We start from the raw sequence: 21,412 nt of genomic DNA, 5'->3' as shown, positions 1-21,412 counted from the left end.
ACCTCCATGACTTTGAAGAAGTGGTTTCCCAACTGGTTATTGAAAGCAATATACTGTGGATGCTGGAGATCTGACATAAAAACAGAAAATGCTGGAAATACTCTGTAGGTCAGGCAGCATTTGTGGAAAGAACAAAGTTAAGGTTTCAGGTCTATGACCTTTCAATATTGGAAAGCCTGCATTAGTGTTTTGGTTTAAGCTTATCTACTTACGCAGGATGTTTTATATCTTGCATTCTCCTATATGGGCTCTTTTTCTGTCACCTCTGTTACCAGTTTGTTCAGTCTTTCATTATACAGTAACCAAGAAATTGGCTTTGTGGCTCTTTTTACCACTCCTTCCATGGCTTGAAATTGCTCTTGCATTTTAATTAAATCTGAGCATGCTAGCCGAGGCATGGTTTGACATGGCCACTCTTAAGTTTTAGCATAGCACATAGCATATTCTGGTGTATACTTCACTCACTCGGATTGTATTCAACATCTTATTGGGTTTTTTTTATTGCTATACCACAAGGATCAGAAGATTTGTTTCTACCTCACCTTTAGCTATTTCTATACTATCTGTTTTTCCTGCTCATATTTATAACTTTGCACTCTTATTTCATTCTATTTGTAACTCATTTTCCCAATTGCAGAATTCATCTGGCTGCTTTCTGTGCACCTTAATTTAGTATCACCTTTCAATTTGGCCATGTCATGTGTTGGGAGCAATATGGACTCTAACAGCATACACTCACTCTACTCCATTCCTCTCTTCTACAACCCATCTACATCACTCCCCTTCAGTTAATACCTTAACCACACACAAATTTTACTTTGAATTGACACAGGCTGCAGCTGAAACTAAAAGATTTCATGAAGAACTGCATCAAAAGCTTTGTGGAAGTCTAAGTCATACCTTTTCACTGTTAACTTTGGATGTTATCGCTTCAAAAAGAGAAGATTCATTTAACAGGATTGTCCCCATCTAAAACAAATTGGACTATTTATCAGATTTCTCTGATACTGGTACTTTTGAAATTTGCTCCTGATGATCATTACTTCAATAGTATTGATGAATCTGTAGTTCCCCAAACTAGATTTGCTACCTTTTTTGAATGTGGTACAATGTTGGCATTTGGTAGTAACTTTCAATGTTACTTTGACTCTTTTGTGTGGATTGTTAACACTTACAAATTACATCTCTGGTCTATCTAAGAAACCTGGGAAAGCAGGCAGTAATTTCCTGGGATTCGGTTGAGCCCTGTATGCCTGTTTAGAACCTTTGTTTCATTGTCAAAGCCCTTGCAGCTGCTTGGGTTGCATACATTGGGTTGCTATGGTCTTCACAAATGAAAACTCAAGTGATATTCATTTAGTGCGCTAACTGTTCTCTGTTTACTCTCGGCATTTCATCACCATTAGTATCCTTTTAAAGGTCTCTCATTTCCTCTTCGTGTCCTTCTGCTGTTCTAATACTGAATGAACTTCCTGCGGTTTATGTTTAAAAGTTCACAGTTACTGCCACTGCTCCCCTCTGCTCCATTAATGACTTTTGGATTTTTTGTATATTTGGTTGTAGGATATGGATGTTGCTGACAAGGTCAGGATTTATTGCCCATCCCTAATTGTTCTTAAGGTGCTCGTGATTGCTTTTGAGAAGATGCTGTGATCCTCCTCCTTGAACTGGTGCAGTCCTTGTAGTATACACAGTTAGATAGGGAATTCCAGGATTTTGATGCAGGGGCAATGAAGGAACTTTGACATATTTCCAAATCCAGGATAAGATGTGACTTGGAGGTGGTAGTGTTCCCATGTGCCTGCTTTCTTTGTTCCGTTTACACAGTGTAGAGGATAAATGTTTTATCTTATAGATGTGGCGCCAATCAAGTAAGCTGTTTGATGTTGTTGAACTTGAGTGTTGTTGCGGCTGCACTCATCCAGGTAAAGGGAGAGTATTGCATCATATTTTTGACTTGTGCCTCATGGAAAGGCTTTTAGAGAGTCTGGAGGTAAGTGACTGGATATAGAATATCCAGCTTTTGACTAGCTCTTGTAATCACAGTATTTATGCGGATGGTCCAGTGAGTTTTCTGGTCAGGTCAGTGGTGATGTCCTCTTCTCATTCCCCCCCACCCCCGCACCCCGAGGATGTTAATGGTGGGGGATTCAGTGATGGTAATGTTGTTGAATGTCATGGTGAGGTGGTTAGATTCTCTCTTGTTGGAGGTGATCATTACCTGGCAATTGTGTGAAGGTTACTTGCTTTATTCAGTCCAAGCCTGAATGTTGTCCAGGTATTGCTGCATGCAGGCACAGAGTATTTGGTTATCTGAAGAGTTGTGAGTAGAGCTGAATACCTATGTAAACATCCCCACTTTTGATCTTTTGATGGATGGAAGGATATTGAAACAGTTTAACATGGTTGGATTGAAGACACTACCCTGAGGAATTCCTGCAGTGGTGTTCTGTGGCTGAGGTAATATAATTCTAAAACTGTTTGTCATCTTTTTCCGTGGACCTCCTCTTGCCTAACAGGCATTGTGACCTATTATTTCTTTCATTTCTAATTATCTTCTTAAACTATTTTGGTTTGTACTGACTTAGCCTGTTTTATTACTCTTAGCTATTTAACCTGTATTTTTCTCAGTACTTTTGGAGATATTCAACTTGACTTGTCATCTTCCAATTAATACCTTTCCTCCAGTCAACCTGTTTTACCATTGCCTCATACCTTTTGCTGTTGGCCTCTTAAAATGTTTTATTCACTGGTATTGGACCTCAGCAGTCTTGAATTCTCAAAACTTGTTCATATCGTGATTGCTGTTACTGATCAGATTAGCTTCAAAATTAGTATCCATTCAGTATTAAATCAAATTGGTATTAGATCAGAATACATATTGATAATTTTGATTCCATTGTGGCACATGTTCAGAGATGCATGACAGTATAACCAGACCATTTCAGCATGTACTAAGCCTAATAGAATGGAGGTTCTCTGGTTGATTTGAAAAACTGCCATGTTGTGATCTCCATGGGGAGCAATAAATAAAGCAAATAGAATGCTGAATTAAACTGATAGGTAGCTGGGTATAAATCTGAAGATGCTACGCTAAACTTTCATCAGTTTAAAGAGTACCATGAAGCTGTCAGATTATTGTTAACAACCCAATTGGTTCATTTAATGACCCTTAATGAAAGAAAGTTGTTGCCTTTATGTCTGTTCTATGTGATTCTTCTGTTGTACTAACTCTCAATATAAAATTGATCCTTGATATGACACGTATTGCAAAACACTGAAGAAACTCTGCTTAGCCCATAGGACTATAAGAAATAAGACCCAGAGGGAGCAATTTGTTCCTGCAAACCTGCTCTGTCATTTAACAAGATCATGGCTGGTCTTGTATATCTCTTTGCTTCAGACCGTGTTCTCATTTGGATAAAGTACAATTATACCATTCATGATTCTTTGAAGGCATTTTGGAGCAAATTTCATTTAAAGATGACGTAACTTTATTTGGTTAACAGCTACTCACGATATTCAAACAGATAATGTTTGGGGTACTGGGCCCAGATCTCTTATGCCCCTAGGTTTGAATTTAATAGAATTTCAACTAACCTAAATAGGCCACTTAATCCCATTGCACTTATCGCTGCTTCTTTTGTAGATTAAGAGCCTGATGTGAGCAACTGATAAGAATTCATTCCCTTTAGTTGAGCCTAGTTTTAAAACCCAAGTTATGCCCATAATCTCATGCTCAGTATGCTTCAGTTTGTCTAGAGACTACTGCAGTCCTAAAATTCAAGGCCTCATACATTAATATCTTTCATAAACTTACCTACCAAACATCTAACCTGTTCCCTAACCTGTTAATGTTAATCTAGCTCCATTAACAATGCTCTATTTAGCATGCTATGTAAAAGGTTGTTGCATTAAAAATGACTGAACATTTAAAGTGCAATTTTGTCACTCAACACCAACATTCTCATCTGGATCAAAGCTGTGGGTTCCATCATCTACAGAATTTGAGCACATAACCCAGGCTGGGTGTCCTAGTGCATGAATCACAAAAGGCTAATATGCAGGTAGAGCAAATAATTAAGAAAGTTAATAGAATAATATCGTTTATTGTGAGGGGGAGTTGATTACAAAAGTAGGGAGGTTATGCTTCAGTTATTCAGGGCACTGGTAAGACCACATCTGGAGCACTGTGTACAGTATTGCTGTCCTTATTTAAGGAAAGATGCAAATGTGTTAGAAGCAGTTCAGAGAAGGTTTATAAGACAAATACCAGGAATCAGCGGGTTGTCTTATGAGGAAGGGCTGGACCTGTTAGGCTTGTATCCATTGGAGTTTAGAAAAGTAAGAGGTGACTTGATTGAAACATGAGCTTTGATCCTGAGGGGCCTTGACAGAGTGAATGAGGAGAGGGTGTTTTCTCTTGTGGAAGAATCTATAACTAGGGGTCAAGGCTTAAATATAAGGGGTTGCTCATTTAAAGCAGAGATGAAAAAATTTTTCTCTTAAGGGTCATGAGTCTTTGGAAGTCTGTTCCTCAAAAGACAGTGGAAGCAAAGTCTTTGAATATTTTTAAGACAGATCTAGATAGGTGCCTGATAAACAAGGGGGTAAAAGGTTATCAGGGATAGGCAGGTATGTGAAGTGGAGGTTACAATCAGATCAGTCATGATCTTATTGAAAGGAGGAGCAGGCTTGAGTGGCCTACTCCTCCTAATTTGTATGTTTGTATGAAACTTGGATCTGGTGCAGTGGGAGTGCTACACTATCAGAACTGACATCTTTCAGATGAGCTGTTGAAGTGAGGCCCCATCTGCCTTCTCAAGAGGATGTAAATGGTCCTGTGGCACTATGTGAAGAAGAGCTGGGGTGTATTCCCACTGTCCTGGTTAATATAAATTCCTAAACCAAAATCAATAAAACAGATTATCTGGTCCTTTTGTTGGTACATATGCGCTGCCACTTTTCCCTACTTTACAACAATGAGAGCACTTAAGTACTTCCTTGGCTTTGATTGTTAAAGTTTGGTCATTACTTTAATTATTATGTATAGAATGTTAACACCTTTTGAAACTTAATTTTTTATAGCTGTTATCATAATTATCTAGTTCATGTTTCATATTAATATTTTAGAGGTAACTTCCAGTTTTGGGATGATTAACTTTGTGGGGGTAAGTTAGTTAAAATGCTGGACTTCAGAAATTGACAGAAACACCTGAAATAATGGCAGTTCAAAGGGTTCCATGTGTTCCTATGAGATCAGAATTAGGAGGGCGAAAGCCATAAAAATGGTTGGTGGCCTTTATTTAGCTGGAGAACTGTAGACAGCAAGTCTGAGGAGAATTGCCCTGACTTCATTAGAAATTTAAATTATTCATGCAGATCTCAGGGTTCACAAAGTTTGATTTTGAAGCTAAAAGTTAATTAATCCAAATATCCCGGATAACCTCTGTGGCCGTAGAGATGAGTAATTCAGGGTGGATCCCTGGTTGGATTTCTGAAGTTGTCTGAGGGGTTTTTCCAGGAAATCTTTGGGGCTAAAAGTACCGAAGTTGTTAGTTGAGAGCCCTAACTCAGCAGGCAGAAAAAGAGTCTGCTAAGACCTGTGAAGCAGGTGTAGACCAGAAGCAGAAGGGCTGTCAGAAATCAAGTGTATTTCTGAGGTATGAGGTAGAGGCATTAAGCAAGAATTCAAACCCATGCTTGAACTGAGAAGTACTCAAATGATATTTTGAAGAAATGCAGGGACAGCACTTAGCCAAAAGCTAATGGAAGGATCCCCATGAAATGTCATACCTCAGAGAATAGCTGGAACACTGAGGAGAAATCAAAGTGAATTCCTGAGATCTGTGGCATTTTCGTTTGGTCCCAGGGAGTGAAGGACCTTCAGGAGCCTTATGTAGCCAAAGACTTTGAGGGGAAGTCATAAGGGGAAAAGGGAGTTTCAGATGAGAACTTTATTCTAAAGTATTGACTGTGTTTTATCATGGTTTTCCATGTAAAGTGTAAGTATTTATCCAAGAATGTTTATTTAGTAGTATTTGCTTTACTTGTTTCATGTATCATAAAATTTGTTTATTTTAAACAATGGAAGCTTGTAGCATAATTTCTTCTGTGATCATTCCATGTTCGAATTTCTCTTTAATGTTAACAGTCTCTACAGGGATCATATACAAAGAGAGCGACAGTTTATAAAGTTAGCTTTGATTAAGGTCACTAAAATGTTCTTATCAGTAATTGGTGTCATTGAAATAAATTGTTCAAATATTAATTAAGCTGGTGGCTAATTGTGGCTTAATCATGCGTGCAAGAAGAGGTGGAAATAAATATAAGTTTGAGAGTTTTAAGCTTTTTCCTTTTGAAAAATGCAAAGTACATGAATATACTTCCCAGTACCTTGATATTTATTTGAATCCGAGGACAAAAATTTGGACTGCAGGTGAACAGAGTTGAAATTTATGTAATCTTTATTTTTCCCTTTGCACAGATGATCAGAAGTCAACTAAGCCAACTGCCCCAATGGTACCTCCCAAAAAACCCAGCCTCCCTTTAAAGGGTCACCCTCTCAGATTATCCATGCCTCCCAGACGACCAGAGAAACCCTCAGTACCACTACCTTTACCCAAGTAAGATTGTTTTTCTGAGATTCTTGTGTTATGAATATACTTGTGAAATAATGAACAATAAATGCACTTTATCATAAATGAAGACATTCATTAATTGCAGCACCAAGGAAGACAAATTTATGGTTACACAATGTAAAACTTGGCTCTGAAAAGAGCAATTGTTACCTTAAAAGAGTTCCTCGGAAGAACTAATGGATCTCGAAGTTTTGGGCAACATGTTCTGCCCGTCTTCTGGAGGAATGACTGAAACATTTGAAAGAAGTAGTTATATATAGTGGAGGATGGGAGTCTGGGTGGGATTTTACTGCTGACCAGGCTATTGTAGTTATAGATCAGTTCATGTTAATACTTTTACTGCTAATTGGTCAACTGTATAGAATGGATGATAGTGTATTTCTTGTGTAAGGGTATGGGTATTACAAACACAATAGACTGACCAATCAAGGGTCATTCATCTAAGACAGAGATGAGAAGACATTTTTTCTCAGGGGGTCATGAGTCTTTGCTTCCACTGCCTTTTGAGGAAAAGAGCTCCAGAGTCTTTGAATAGTTTTAAGGCAGAGCTAAATAGATTCTTGATAAGCAAGGGGCTGAAAGGTTATCAGGGGTAGGCAGGAATGTGGACTTGAGGTTACAATCAGATCAGCCAAGATCTTATTGAATGGCAGAGCAGGTTCGAGGGGCCAAGTGGCCTACTCCCACTCCTAATGTATATGTTTGTATGTGTATGTCCATCATCCTGGGAGTTACCATTGACCAGAAACTGGACCAGCTGAATTCTGAATTTTTAAGAAATAGCTCACCCATAACTCCCCAGAGCCTGTTCGCCATCTACAAGGCACAAGACAGGAGTGTGATGGAATAGTCTGCACTTGCCTGGATGAATGCAGCTCCAGCAACACTCAAGAAGCTCATCACCATCTAGGCCAGGACAGCCCACTTGATGAACACCCCATCCACCACTTTAAACATTCACTCCCTCCATCACCGTTGCACAGTGGCAGCAACGTGTACCATATACAAGGTACATTGCAGCAACTCGTCATTCCTCCTTCAACACTGCCTTCTAAACCTGCAACCTCTACCACCTAGAAGATGGGTAAAAAGCAGGGGAGGCGGTGGCATTGTAGCATTGTCACTGGACTCCAGATACCCAGGGTTATGCTGCAGTGTACAGCAGAGGGTGAAATTTGAATTCAATAAAAAAAATCTGGATTTAAAAGTCTAATGATGACCTTGAAACCATTTTCGATTGTCGTAAAAACTCATCTGGTTCACTAATGTCCTTTAGGGAAGGAAATCTGCCATCCTTACCTGGTCTGGCCTACATGTGACTCCAGACCCATAGCAATGTGGTTGACTCTTAAATACCCTCTGAAATGGCCAAGCAAGCCACTCAGTTCTCAAGGGCAATTAAGGGTGGGCAATAAATACTAGCCCAGCTAGCGACGCCCACATCCAATGAACAAATTTTTTAAAAAAGGTCAAGTGCACGGAAACACCACCGACCTGCAAGTTCCTCTCCAAGGCATGCACCATCCTGATATGAAATCATATCACCATTCTTTCACTTGATCAAAATCCTGGAACTCACTAACAGCACTATGGGTTTGCCAGTACCAGGTGAACTGTAGCGGCTCAAGCACAATTAGGAATGGCCAACAAATGTTGGTCTTGCCAGCACTTCTCACATCCCATGAAAGAATAAAAAGGGACCATGGGTATTATTGGATGAAAATGGCACAAAGTGGCACCTTTCACTTAACATCCCAGAAATTCACAGCATGAAAAATGTCATTCAACCAATCACATCTGTATCTTTTATTTTCAGCATGTGGATCACCTTGTCTAATCCCAGTCCTGCCAATTCCTATACCACCTTTAATATTTTCAAGCAACTACCTAAATCCTTTTTAAAATAACTTATGAGCACTTTGCTTCAGCTAAGGCTTGTAGCAGAGAAACAAAGAAGTTGTGGTAAACTTCACTGGTTACACCTCAGCTAGAGTATTGTGCCCAATTTCTGGGCAACAAACTTTAGGAAGGATGTCAGCGCTTTACAAAGGACTTAATGATATTTACTAGAATCATTACATGGATGAGGAACTTCATTATATTAAGAGACCAGAGAAATTGAAATTTTACTTTATAGCAGAGGAGGTTAAGGAGATATTTAATACAAGTACCCATAATGAATAAAAATAAAAATACCTGGAAAAACTCAGCAGGTCTGGCAGCATCTGCAGAGAGGAACACAGTTAACATTTCAAGTCCATATGACTCTTCAACAGAACTAAGTAAAAATAGATAGGTGAAATAAGTACTATTCTATTTTTCCTTAGTTCTGTTGAAGAGTCATATGGACTTGAAACGTTAACAGTGTTCCTCTCCGCAGATGCTGCCAGACCTGCTGAGTTTTTCCAGGTATTTTTATTTTTGTTTTGGATTTCCAGCATCCGCAGTTTTTTGCTTTTACCCATAATGAAGAGTTTTGTAAGAGAACCAGGGAGAAACTGTTTCCAGTAGCTGGGAGAGTCAATGACCAGAGCATGCAGATTTAGGAGATTTTTTTTTTTTATACACAAGTTATAATCTGGATATGCTGCCTGGAGAGTTGGTGAAAGCAGATTCAATGATAACTTTAAAAAAGGAATTGGATATATACTTTAAAAAAAATTGCACAGCTGTAGGGAAAGAGCAGAGGAGTTGGGACTAAATTGAATGCTGCTTTCAAAGAGCTGGCACAGGCTTGATGGGCCAAATCACCTTCCTCTGTGTTGTGACATTCTATGAACTCTCATTCTACTCAACCTTGATGGATCTCTTTTCTAACTTTAACTTTTTTGTAATTTACTCGAACCTTTGCTCTATTACCATTTCATCAACTAATGGAAGCAATCTAATAATATCATTACCCTTCACAACCTTTGCCCCTGTTGAGTTTGCCCTCAAATAACTTCTCGGTTCTGTTTCTATCAATGCAACATTTCATCCCTGATATTCAAATAAATTTACACTGGAACTTGCTGCTTTTGTATCCTTGTAATAATGTGTCAAATTCTCAAATTAAATTAAAGGTTTTGTACTAGTTCAATATTAGCTCTATAGGTATTTTATCCCTGTGAGGAAAAATGCTAAGTATTTTGATTGACTTTTTTGATGTTCTTGGCTACCTTGTACTGCCACTTTTAATGACTTGTGTGTCTGGACACCACATCCCATCTGCTCCATTTAAAACCTATGCTGTTGCTATTTTGTGTTTTCTTTCCCTATTCTTGCAGAATTTACTGCTTCACGTTTTTCTATATTTAACAGAGAGATGGCAGCTGTAGTTCAATTTGCTGGCCGAAATATTCCACATGGGGTCTTTCCCTATCCACGTCATCATTTGCTATTCGAATATATTTGAATTCCTAGATCCAAAACAAACATAAAATGAATGGCATTTGCAGTCATGACATTAAAATAAGCTGCTAAGAAAAAGGGGGAAAAGGTTGCCTGTGGGGGATGATTGTGTCTGACACACAACGACTCCCCTGTCACCCCCCTCCACCCACCTAACTTGTTTGGTAGAGATCCACATCACACTATACCGAGTGACTAGTCCTGCCTGTTATAAAGTTAACTTCGAAAGGGCATTTGGCAATTTTGTATGTGCCATTGGTGAACTGAAACCCATTTTTTACTACCAGTGAGCTGTGCTAGAATTCCAGTGTGTAGGAGTGGAACTATTTTGTACGCAACCAGAGCAGGCAAGATCTGTGTAAAATAAATTAATTATAATCCAAATTATTTTGTCTATCTCCTGAATTTGAATGTTAGTTGATAATCTAGGAATACATATTTACCAATATTATTTCCTTTGGGATGACGATTTTCAAAATTACTTGCAATTAACATTGTTACTATGCTGTAATTTTAAAAGAAATGTAAACGGTAGGATTAGGACCTTAATTGACCACTTCCTTGAGTATTTATCAGAAAATATCCAAGCACGTATCCTGTTGAGTCTGATCGTTTATTACCATTTCATGGCTGGGTTGTTGAGACAATAAACTTAGCTATCAGAATCTCCCAATAACCATTGCATTCAGTGGAGGGTTTTAATCAGTAGTATTCTTCTGCCAAAAATATCTCCATCTGTCATAAATATTTGGTAATTGCACCTCTAGTCCAGAATGATTGAAATAGTTTTAAAATCAACTATTCGAGAATGGAACTGTTAATGCACATGTCATAAATGTACCATATGGTTAGAAACTGAGGCATACAGGTATGACAAGTCCAAAGTAAGCTGATTTACTCGAACAAAATTAGGCAACACCAACCAACTTGGGTGGGGAACTGTGGTCAGCCTTAACTTCCTAGCTGGGGAAAGAAGCACATCACCCTCCCACACACCAGCTTTCTAACACTAACAAGACATCCACGTAAAATGACTGCTTGGTTCAAATACTGGAGAGCTGTGAAAATGTACCCCAGCACACATTGCTGTCTTCTGAACAAAAAGTGGAAAAGAAAGTACTATATCAGTCATTCGAAAAAGCCATGCTATTATTGTATCGGTGCTTCCATAAATATTTCTGAGAGGAAATACAGTACTGCTAAGCTTATCTTCAAATATAGTTTTATCCACAGCCTTATTGATTTGGAGAGATGAATTATTGTTCAATCAAAGGCATAGGCCTAGCTCTTCCAGTTTCCGGATAGTTGAAGACTGGACATTGCCCTCCAATATAGGCTACACGACCCCTCGGAAGCCCCAACGCAATGACTGTGTGGGAATTGCTTGGGAAGTCTGAAGTTCCGATAAGCATTTTCCCTGCTCCCCAATGGGCTCCGAAAAGCCTGCAACACTGAGTTAGAGTTAGAGACTTCGAACAGTTCTGACCTACTTAGCAGAATCATTACCCAGGGAATATTAGACAGATTAAAAACTTGTCTAACACCTGGGTAACTATACAACTGAACCCCCCACGCCTCCCCTTACAACCCAGTCACTCATACTGAGCCCCGCCTTCCCCACCCTGATCATCGAACTACTCCCCTTGACCTGACCTGACTCCCACTCCACCCCAGCTTGACCTGACCAGCACACCCCCCCCCCCCCGCCCCCCCGCAACACTGATAACCCCACTCCTCCCCACAACCCTCCAAACCACAGGCTCCACCCCCTTGACCTGACCCGACCTCACCACCCTACAAACCCTACCCTCTCACTCACCCTACCCGTTACCCACTTACCTTCCCTACCCTATCCTCTTACTCACCCTACCCCCTTACCAACTTACCTTCTCTCTATTGCTTTTCAAAGAAGCTTTGGGACATTTAAACTCTTTACTTACATAATACGGCAGCTAGTGCCTTAAAAAGAGGGTGTGGCTTCTCAGCGGATTCTTTCTGCTGCTTCCTCTGAGGATTCCTGTACTGAGTCAATTCTGCAGGATCCTCCATTTGAAGACTGCCCTGAAATATAAAAGGAAGGTAAATGTGTATTTTTTTAATCTATTCAGTGTCGGACATATGGGTTCCAGCCCTGAATGGAAGATTGGGCCATACGTTTGTCCAGTAGCGTTTGGTTATGTGGATATAAACTTGAGAATAAATTATTTAAAAAATACTGTAAATGATCTGCAACTTTCAGATTGTACTCAAACTGAAATACAATGAAATCTCGTTTAGCTCCCATAATTGAGACAAACTTTCTCTTGCCTTTCCCCTCTACTGCAGTAATTAGTAAAAATTGACAGGTTGGTTGAATAGCCCCTAAATGAATTTCTGCCACTAATTTCCCTAGCTCTTTCCACCTGCTTGCCTCAGCCTTCTCGAGCAACATTGCGCTCTCTCTCTCTCTCTCTCTTCTGCCAGTTTAATCAGCTGATGCAACAATTAGCTTTTCTGCCAGCTCATGGGTTCTCCCACATTCCAGCCTTCATCTCCAATTTATCACAGAAACAAATGAGTGAACCAAAAATGTCCTCTAATGTTGCTTTAGAGGGTGCAAATCGGATATTATGCAGGAAATGCATAACTCCTTGAACTAGAGCCGTGATTGATGGTGGGTTTTTTTTAAGCTCGTTCTGAATCAGGTTGCAGGTGGTATTTGACAGGGCAGTCTGCTTTGCCAAAAGGAGGACTTGCCTTGGGAACAAAAGACAATCCTGACAGCCCTAAATCCCACTTAATCCCACACAAAACTCAGGTCTTCACCCAAACCATGCTGGGACCAGCATTCTGGGAATCATATAACTGAGGCGATGGAGCAGCCTTTAAACTAAATAGTGGGGGGGATAGGGAATCACGTGCGAGGGCATTTGGTAAATTAAAGAGAAAGGACAAGGCATTATATTAGGGTAGAAATATGGGTAATGATAACCAGAGTGTTGCAGGAAGGGACAGGGCATACAAACTTAAGAATGGGCCAGTAGATAAAGCTAGAGCTTGCAAGAATTAAAAAGACAGAATTAAAGGCTCTTTATCTGAATGCATGCAGCATACATAACTAAATGGATGAATTGATAGCACAAATAGGAATAAATATGTATAACCTGATAGCTATTTCAGAGATGTGGTTGTAAGTTCGCCAAGGCTGAACCTAAATATTTCATAAGGACAAGAAGCTAGGGAAATTTGATGGGGTAACTTTGTTAATTGAGAATGACAATGCAGTGTGAAATGGGCCTTAGCTCAGAAGATCTACGAAAGGGATCAAAGGGTATGGGGAGAAAGCGAGAGCAGGCTATTGAGTTGGATGATCAGCTATGATCATAATGAATGGCAGAGCAGGCTCGAAGGGCTGAATGGCCTACTCCTGCTCCTAGTTTCTATGTTTCTATCAAGATGCAGAATCAGTTTGGGTAAGCATAGCAAATAGCAATGGTAAGAAATCCCTTGTACAAGTAGTTTATAGGCCTCCTAACAGTAGCTACACTTGGACAGGGTATACAAGAAGAAATAATGGAGGCTTGTAAGAAAGCATCTTTATATAGATTGAATGAATCAATTAGAAAGATGGCTTGGAAGATGAGTTCAAGGTGTTCTTGGGACGATTTCTAGTGCCAACCAGGGAGCAGGCTATTTTAGCCCTGGTAATATGCAATGAGACAGGATTAATTAATGATGTCATAGTAAAAGAGCCTCTAGGCAAAGTGATCATAATAGAATTTCACATTTAGTTTGAGAGTGAGAAGTGTGGGTCTGAGACTAGTGTCTTAAAATTAAGTAAAGGCAAATTACAAGGGCATGAAGACAGAGTTGGCTAAAGTGAGCTGGGAAAATGGGTTAAACGGTAGGGCAGTAAAGGAGCAGTGGTAGACACTTAACGCGATATTTCATAACTCTTAGTAAAAATATATTTCATTGATGAGATATTTATAACTCCCAGCAAAGATATATTCCATTGATAAAGATTCTATGAGAAGGATGCACCATCAATGACTAACTAAGGAAGTTAAGGATAGGATCAATTTGAAAGAAAAAGTATACAATGCTGTGAAGATTAGTGGGAAGTCAGAAGATTAGACAGATTTTAGGAATGATTTAAAAAAGGGATAAATTAGAGTATGAGAGAAAGCTAGGTAGAAATATTAAAAGATAGTAAGAGTTTAAGAGTAGCTTAGGTGAGCATTTGTGCCTTGGAGGGTGATACTGAGGAACTAATAAAGGGAAACAATGAAATGGCAGAAGCGTTGAACGGGAATTTTACCTGTCTTTACTGTAGGTGACACAAAATCCCAAGAATACTTGAAAATCAAGAGGTAATAGGGAGGGGGGATGTCTTGTGGTGCCAACTCTGGGGCAGAAGCTCCAGGTTCAAGCCCCATTTCAGGAGTTGATGGCCATGGAAGGTGCATTCATAATGTGGCCATACAGGTTGATCATCAGCTTTTAAATCCTTCCAATATGCCTGATGACAGACAATAGAGTGGGAGAGTTTCCTGGTCAGCTATAATGCAAACTGCAATGACATGTCATTGCAGTACTTTGCCGAGCATAATCATGGACCAATTCAATGGGAGTCCATGGTCGCCAAACCCTCTCAGAGCATGGTGCCTGAAGGGGGAAGAAAAGGGAGGAATGTCAAATAATATAACCAGTAGAGAAAAGGTACCAATAAAACTATTAGAACTAAAGTCCCTTGGACCTGATACCCTGCACCCTAGGGGCTTAAAATAAGTGGCTGCAGGAATAGTAGATACATTGCTTGTTATCTTCCAAAATTCCCTAGGTTCTGGAAAGGTCCCAGCAGATTGGGAAATCACAAATGTGGCATGACCAGTCAAGAAAGGAGGGAGACAGAAGGTTGGAAACTATGGGCCAGTTTGCCTAACATCTGTTATTGGGAAAATGCTAAATAATTATTAAGGAGGTAATAGCAGGACATTAGAAAATCATAATACAATCAGGCAGATTGAACATTTTGTAAAAGGGAAATCTTATTTGACTAATTTATTAGAGTTCTATGAGGAAGTAAGAAGCAAGGGGATAAAGGGGAACCTGTAGATGTGGTGTACTTGGATATCCAAAAGGCATTCGATAAGGTACCACATCAAAGGCTACTGCACAAAATAAGAGCTCATGATGTAGGCAGCAACGTATTAGCATGGATAAAGGATTGATTAGCTAACAGGAAGCAGAACAGGGATAAATGGTCATTTTTGATTTGGCAAGCTGTAACTAGTGGAGTGCCACAGGGATCAGTGCTGGGGCTTTAACTATTTGTAATCTATAAAAATGACTTGGAAGGAGGGACTGAATGTAAGGTAGCTAAATTTGTTGATGACACAAAGGTAAGGAAGTAAGTTGTGATAACGGCATTAAAAGTCTCCAAAGGAATATAGAAATTGGCAAATGGAGAATAATGTGGGAAAATGTGAACTTGTCCACTTTGGCCGGAAGAATAGAAAAGAAGAATATTATTTAAATGGAGAGAGACTGCAGAATTCTACAGTACAGGGGGATCTGGGTATCCTGGTACATGAATCATGCAAAATTAGTGTGCAGGTACAACAACTGATTAGGAAGGCAAAATGGACTGTTAGCATTTATTCCAAGGGGCGTCAAGTATAAAAGTAGGGATGTTTTGCTGCAACTGTACGGAGCCTTAGTGAGACAGCATCTGGAGTACTGTGTAGAGTTTTGGTCCTTAACTTGAAAAAGGATATAATTGTTTCAGAAGCTGTTCAGAGAAGGTTCACTCAACTGACTCCTTGGGTGAAGTAGTGACCTTAAGAGGAAAGGTTGAGCAGGTTCAGCCTGTAACCATTGGGGTTTAGAAGGATGAGAAGTGATCTTATTGAAACATATAAGATCCTGAGGGGACATAACAGGGTAAAGAACTAGGGGTCACAGTTTAAAAATTAGGGGTCTCCCATTAAGGCTGAGATGAGAATTTTGTCTGAGGGTCATTAGTTTGTGGTAATCTCTTTGCCCAGAGAGCAGGGAAGACCGGGTCATTGAGTATATTAAGGGCCAAGTTAGAAAGATTTTTTGATTGACAGGGGAGTCGAGGGTTATTGGGGGCAGACAGGAAAGTAGAGTTAAGGCCACAATCAGATCAGCCATGAATCTTATTCAATAGCGCAGCAACGTCGAAAGGCTGCATGGCCTACTTCTGTTCCAAATTATTATGTTCTTATCTTAATCACATGGTTAATTGACACATGATTTCAAAAGGAAATTAGATGGTCACTTGATAAGAGTGGGGGAATAAGACTTATTTTGTTGCTCTACAGAGGGCTGGCATGGATTAAATGGGCCAAATAGCCACCAACTGCGCCATAATGCTCCATGTCTCCACTTGATTATAGCAATGGATAATCAAGCTTCTGCCATAGATGACTATTCTCAACTACAAGGTATTTTAAACTATATGATAAACCGTTTAACAATTTCTGCATTCTTGTTTTAATAGGACGAATGGAGAGGTGCCTTACAATCGACCAAAGTCAGACTTTGATTCAGCTGTGCTTAGACCAAAATCTGAGATGCAGACGTCGCTTAATCGACCAAAATCGGTAGAAGTTGCACCTGACAAAGTTCCTGAAATAGGTAAAGAATTCAGTAAAATTGAAGATAAAAGATTTGGTTTGTGAAATTGTTTGTTTTTCAGAATTAATGATTTGGGTACAGGTTCTGCTTTTCTTGAATGTTTCTGGACAAATCACAGTGTTCAGTTACAGTGGGTTTTCCTTGGTATGATCACTTTGAGAGCATAAATCCCTTATTGTGTTATTAAGTAGAATTGTGTACTTCAAAAATTCTTAGAAGGGTGCACTGTAAACTTGATTAATTTGTGCAGGTTAATGCACTAGTTAGATATCTCTAAGCTTTGAATACTGAAATAACAATGTACTTTATCCAGTTATCCCTCCGTCTTTCACAATTTATTTTATTTTGAAAGTGCTGCTATGATTTCTCACCTGGGTCACTCTTTGAAGACTGCTTTAGCACAATCATGCAAAATATTTTATTCCATCAAAATTCCTCAAATGTCTGATTACTTATAACTCGTTTGTGGCCAGTGCTCCTGCTTAAATACATTTTAAATAGTTTCTCTTCTGTTGATTTATTGAGCGGGCCCCTACTGTCAGAAATTTGCCATGGCTTCTTTCCCTGATTTTTGCTTTACAACATAATTCTTAAATTGCTCCTTGAATATTTAAAAGATCTGTTGTGGTTTCATTTTTCCACTCGCTTTTCTGCCATCTTTGGCCTCTCGCCCAAACTGTTGACTGTTTGGCTGTGATTCTATCCGGGCCCTTCAGTACCTCTTCCAAGTATACTTCCATTGTTCATGAGTCGTTGCAGTTTGTGTCAGTGGCCCATTTGAGCGTAGGAGGCATCGCAACTGAGACTGATCTTTTTACTCAACATTTCTATCTGATAATTGCTGCTAAAAATGTGGATAAAGAGCAGGCATTCTGGCTGATTTTCCATTCCTTAAATTAGGAGTGCTTTATTCCAACTAATGCCCATGAAAGTTGATTGCAAAAGACTAATGCAGTCAACATCAAAAATTAGCCTAACCTTCTGTCAGTCACATTATATAATATTGGACCTGGTCTCTGGAATTGATGTGCATGCCTTCTGAAAATAAACCAATGACTGCATTTTCCTCTGGATTATAATGAAAAGCAGATGTGAATTAAAATGGGATTAGTATCAGTAGTAAGTGCTAACTGTTCACCTGTGTTAAGTGCTAATCTTGATATTTTCATTTACTCAGCAATGAATTCCGGCTTTAAGATCTCCAACTCCCTCAACTGCAAAACCACATCCAAAGATGAATATATTACTCAGGACTCAAACTGATATTAATAAGAATAAAAATGGTTCAATCTTGAAGCAGGACCAGAGGAGTGACAGATGTAATAGCAAGCAAGTTTTCATTGTTACAATCCCCAGAAAAGATTGATTAACTTTTTAAAAGAGATATGGATTTCCTAGTGACCAACTCAAAGTAACAGCAAGATTTTGTTAAGATTTATAGTGTAACAAACACAACTAAAATCAACATCAATTAAACATTACTTGTTAGGCAATTAACATATTCAATTGCAGAACAGATACTCCTCTTCAAATTCTTGACAAAGCAAAACACCCAATGCTGTGTTTATACATTATGCTGTACACATGTATCTTAAGTTTAAAATCCAGCCCCTCCCAATGTTAACAAGATCCCTTCTCTCTGCTTCGCCAAGATGAATCTTCCAGTGTCCTTTTAATAAAGTCCTCTTGCAACCATTTGAGCAAAATCGAATGGACTCCCCATTGCAAAACTCCCTCTGGGATTCTGTGGTGTCTAACTTTTCACAGTCTTTGTTTCCTGGAACATGAGTTCCGTCCCTACTAACACTTTGCTTGGTGGTTAACCTAAAAGTAGTCTTTTACTTCTGCTTGGCAAAGCAGCATCTGTTGTGGGCTCTCTTTTCACAACTACTTTGGTCTGACTGATTCTGCAAGTCTGTAAGACTGGACCAGTAGTGGCCGGTTGCCCTTTCCTTTATGTTCAGGTGTTCAACCTCGTGGCAGGCTTTGAATAAGTTTTGACTTGGGCCTCTGTCCCCATGGCCACTAGGCCACATGGACTTGTCACATTGCAGAGTTTAATACAACTTCACACCACCCCCCATTCCATTCTCTTTTACCTTAAATTAAAAGAGACAGTTTAAAACATCTTATGACTTTATAAGACAAAACCATCTTATAAAGTCCAGCAGTCATAACATCGTTGATAGACTTTTCCCATCACGGGTTCCATGGATTGCAGAGACCACCCCTAGATTATAAACGGTTGACATCTGGTCATCATAGTAAAATTGGAAGTTAAAAAATCACTTTCTAAGGATGATTTTTTAATGTAGAAGAAAGCAGCAAATTAAGAATCTGGATCTTTGGGGATGTGAAATCCTCTCTTAGATGTGGCCAGTGATGCTGAATTCAAAATAATATAGTGTACAAGGCAACAAAACTGTGACATTTATCAAATCCATTTGGCACGTGGATAAGGCTTCATTTAAGACCTGTGCTTTTGATCCTACCGATATAACAATACTCTGTCTCCTCTCGAACTGGTTCTGCTCTCTCAGGGAAGAATATTTTATAAAATTTCAGATCTACATGGTCCAGGTGTTAGTATTCTATTACTGAATATTTACTCAATTTTTTTCATTTCGAAACCTTTTATGAAATTGACATTGTTGCATGTTTTCAGAAAAAATTGTTATACTTTATGTTAAGGATACTCTAATTGGGATTTGCGAAGGTTATTCGTTTGTTTCTTTTGTAGATCTCATGAGCTTTGACTCTGTAGAATCTTCTGGTGAGAAACTCACTCACCCTACAGCTAGCAGGCCAAGGATGCCAGGGAGAAGGCCGCCAAGCCTTTTTGTTGTTAGTCACCCGGTGAGTTATTTTGGCTTTTGTTTATAAACTGTAGCACAGGGGATTATTTTTGAATCAAAAACAGAATTACCTGGAAAAACTCAGCAGGTCTGGCAGCATCGGCGGAGAAGAAAAGAGGTGACGTTTCGAGTCCTCATGATCCTTCAATTTTTTGTTTTTATCTGAATATTTTTGAATGCTATTTTGTGTACATATAATCAATACAACACTCCAGTAGCTCAGTGGGTGAAGACATTTTCTGTTGTGGCAATAAACTGCAAAACTAAGGAGGTCTAAATTCACTTCCTGTTTCGTACTAGGTTAACTAGGACAGCAGTGGGATCATAAAACTGGCCTCAGTGCCACTGGTCAAAGAGGAGGAAAAAGTAATGGCTCTTGTTCATTGCCAACCATTGGCTCTTAGCGTGAAGTGTTGGATTAAAGCATGATCAAGTTCAGCTGTGATACCTGACAGTTGAATAGTTTGTCAAATACTCTCAATAATGGTGCCAGGGATGGCATAGGATCGTAGGCATCTTTAGAACAAATGCCAGGTCAGCAGCATCAAGAGAACCAGGGTCAAGGATGGGTGAAAAATTAAGTAAACAGTACTGGTACTGGTGGCTGTGTTTCTAGGCCAAGTTGTGTAGTTTCAGGAATCAATGTGCGGCCGGGGGTTTGGAAAAAAAGTCAGGAAGAGTGTGCTAATCCAGGACTACGGTCTGAATGAAAGAGTTCCCATCTAGCTTTATACCTTCAGCAAACTTAGACAAAGAGATCAAGAGTAATGTATCTAAGTAGTTAATACAGATTGTAAATAGCTGAAGCCTGAAGACTGATCCTTGCAGCGCTCCACCAGTCATGATCTCCTCATCCAAGTCATCAATATAGATTGTAAGTAGCTGAAGCCCAAGCACTGACTCTTGCTGCATTCCATTAGTCACAGCCCGTGAATTTCAAAGTGCCCTGTTTATCCCTAACTCTCTACTTCCTGTCCATTAACCAATCCTGTATTCATGTTAATATACTATCCCCAATCCAGGAGCTCTTCAAAACAGAAAGTGCTGGAAAAACTCAGCAGGTCTGACAGCATCTGTGGAGGGGGAAAGAGAAGTTAGCATTTTGAATCCAATGTCACTCTTCTGCTTTTATTTCTATGCACCCTTATCTTGTGCATTAAGGTTTATTGTGGCATCTTATTGAATACCTTTTGGAAATCCAAGTATGCTACATATTCTGGTTCCTCTTTATCTATCCTACCTGTTACTTCCTCAGAAACTCTTAATAAATTTGTCAAATATAATTTCCCTTTCAAGAAACCATGTTGACTTTGTCTGATCGTGCTGTTATAATTTTCTAAGTGCATGTGACTCCAGACCCACAGTAATGTGGTTAATCGCCCTCTGAAATAGCCAAGCAAGCTACTTAGTTGTTTTCATGAAGGTGCCTCAGCACTGCCTTCTCAAGGACAATTAGGGATGGGCAGTAATGCTGAACTTGCCAACAAAGCCCACTTTCTATGAATAAATTAAAAAATGAAGTATTATTGCCAAACCACTATTCTTCCTATGTTACCCAGAACAGTGAGTGCTAACAGCCTTTTTTTCTTGCTGCTGCCGCCATTGGAGTGTGGATGTTGCAGACAAACCTTATTTATTGCCCATCTCTGGTCCCTTTGACAACTCGGTGTTCTTTCAGATGACATCATGTTCATTGCATTGTGTGGACTTGAATCATATGGAGAACAGATTGGGTGGATGGGTGACCTGTTCTCTTCCCTGAAGGGAATTTAATCATGGGGTGGTGGTTGTTCTTTCACCTAATGCCTACACATTTGCACATTCTAATATTTATTACTGGATACTCCATGTGGACCACGGATTCAGATTCAAATTTTCCTG

The 21,412-nt window shown here is 39.4% G+C and overlaps 1 protein-coding gene across 5 annotated transcripts in view; it reads left to right on the top strand.

The window, feature by feature from the left end:
• LOC121278237 (CD2-associated protein) overlaps positions 1 to 21,412 on the top strand; it is a 237,126-nt gene that overhangs the window by 190,156 nt on the left and 25,558 nt on the right. For all 5 annotated transcript variants that reach the window (XM_041188460.1, XM_041188459.1, XM_041188462.1 and 2 more), the window contains 3 exons: positions 6,488 to 6,626; positions 16,540 to 16,676; positions 19,417 to 19,532. In XM_041188460.1, coding sequence (XP_041044394.1) covers positions 6,488 to 6,626; positions 16,540 to 16,676; positions 19,417 to 19,532 — 392 coding nt within the window. The remainder of the gene's footprint in view (positions 1 to 6,487; positions 6,627 to 16,539; positions 16,677 to 19,416; positions 19,533 to 21,412) is intronic.

This window comes from Carcharodon carcharias, chromosome 5 (assembly GCF_017639515.1).
Source record: "Carcharodon carcharias isolate sCarCar2 chromosome 5, sCarCar2.pri, whole genome shotgun sequence".
In the NCBI taxonomy this organism is placed as follows: domain Eukaryota; kingdom Metazoa; phylum Chordata; class Chondrichthyes; order Lamniformes; family Lamnidae; genus Carcharodon; species Carcharodon carcharias.
Note: the sequence above shows the minus strand (reverse complement) of the source record. Positions and strands in the feature narration are given on the sequence as shown.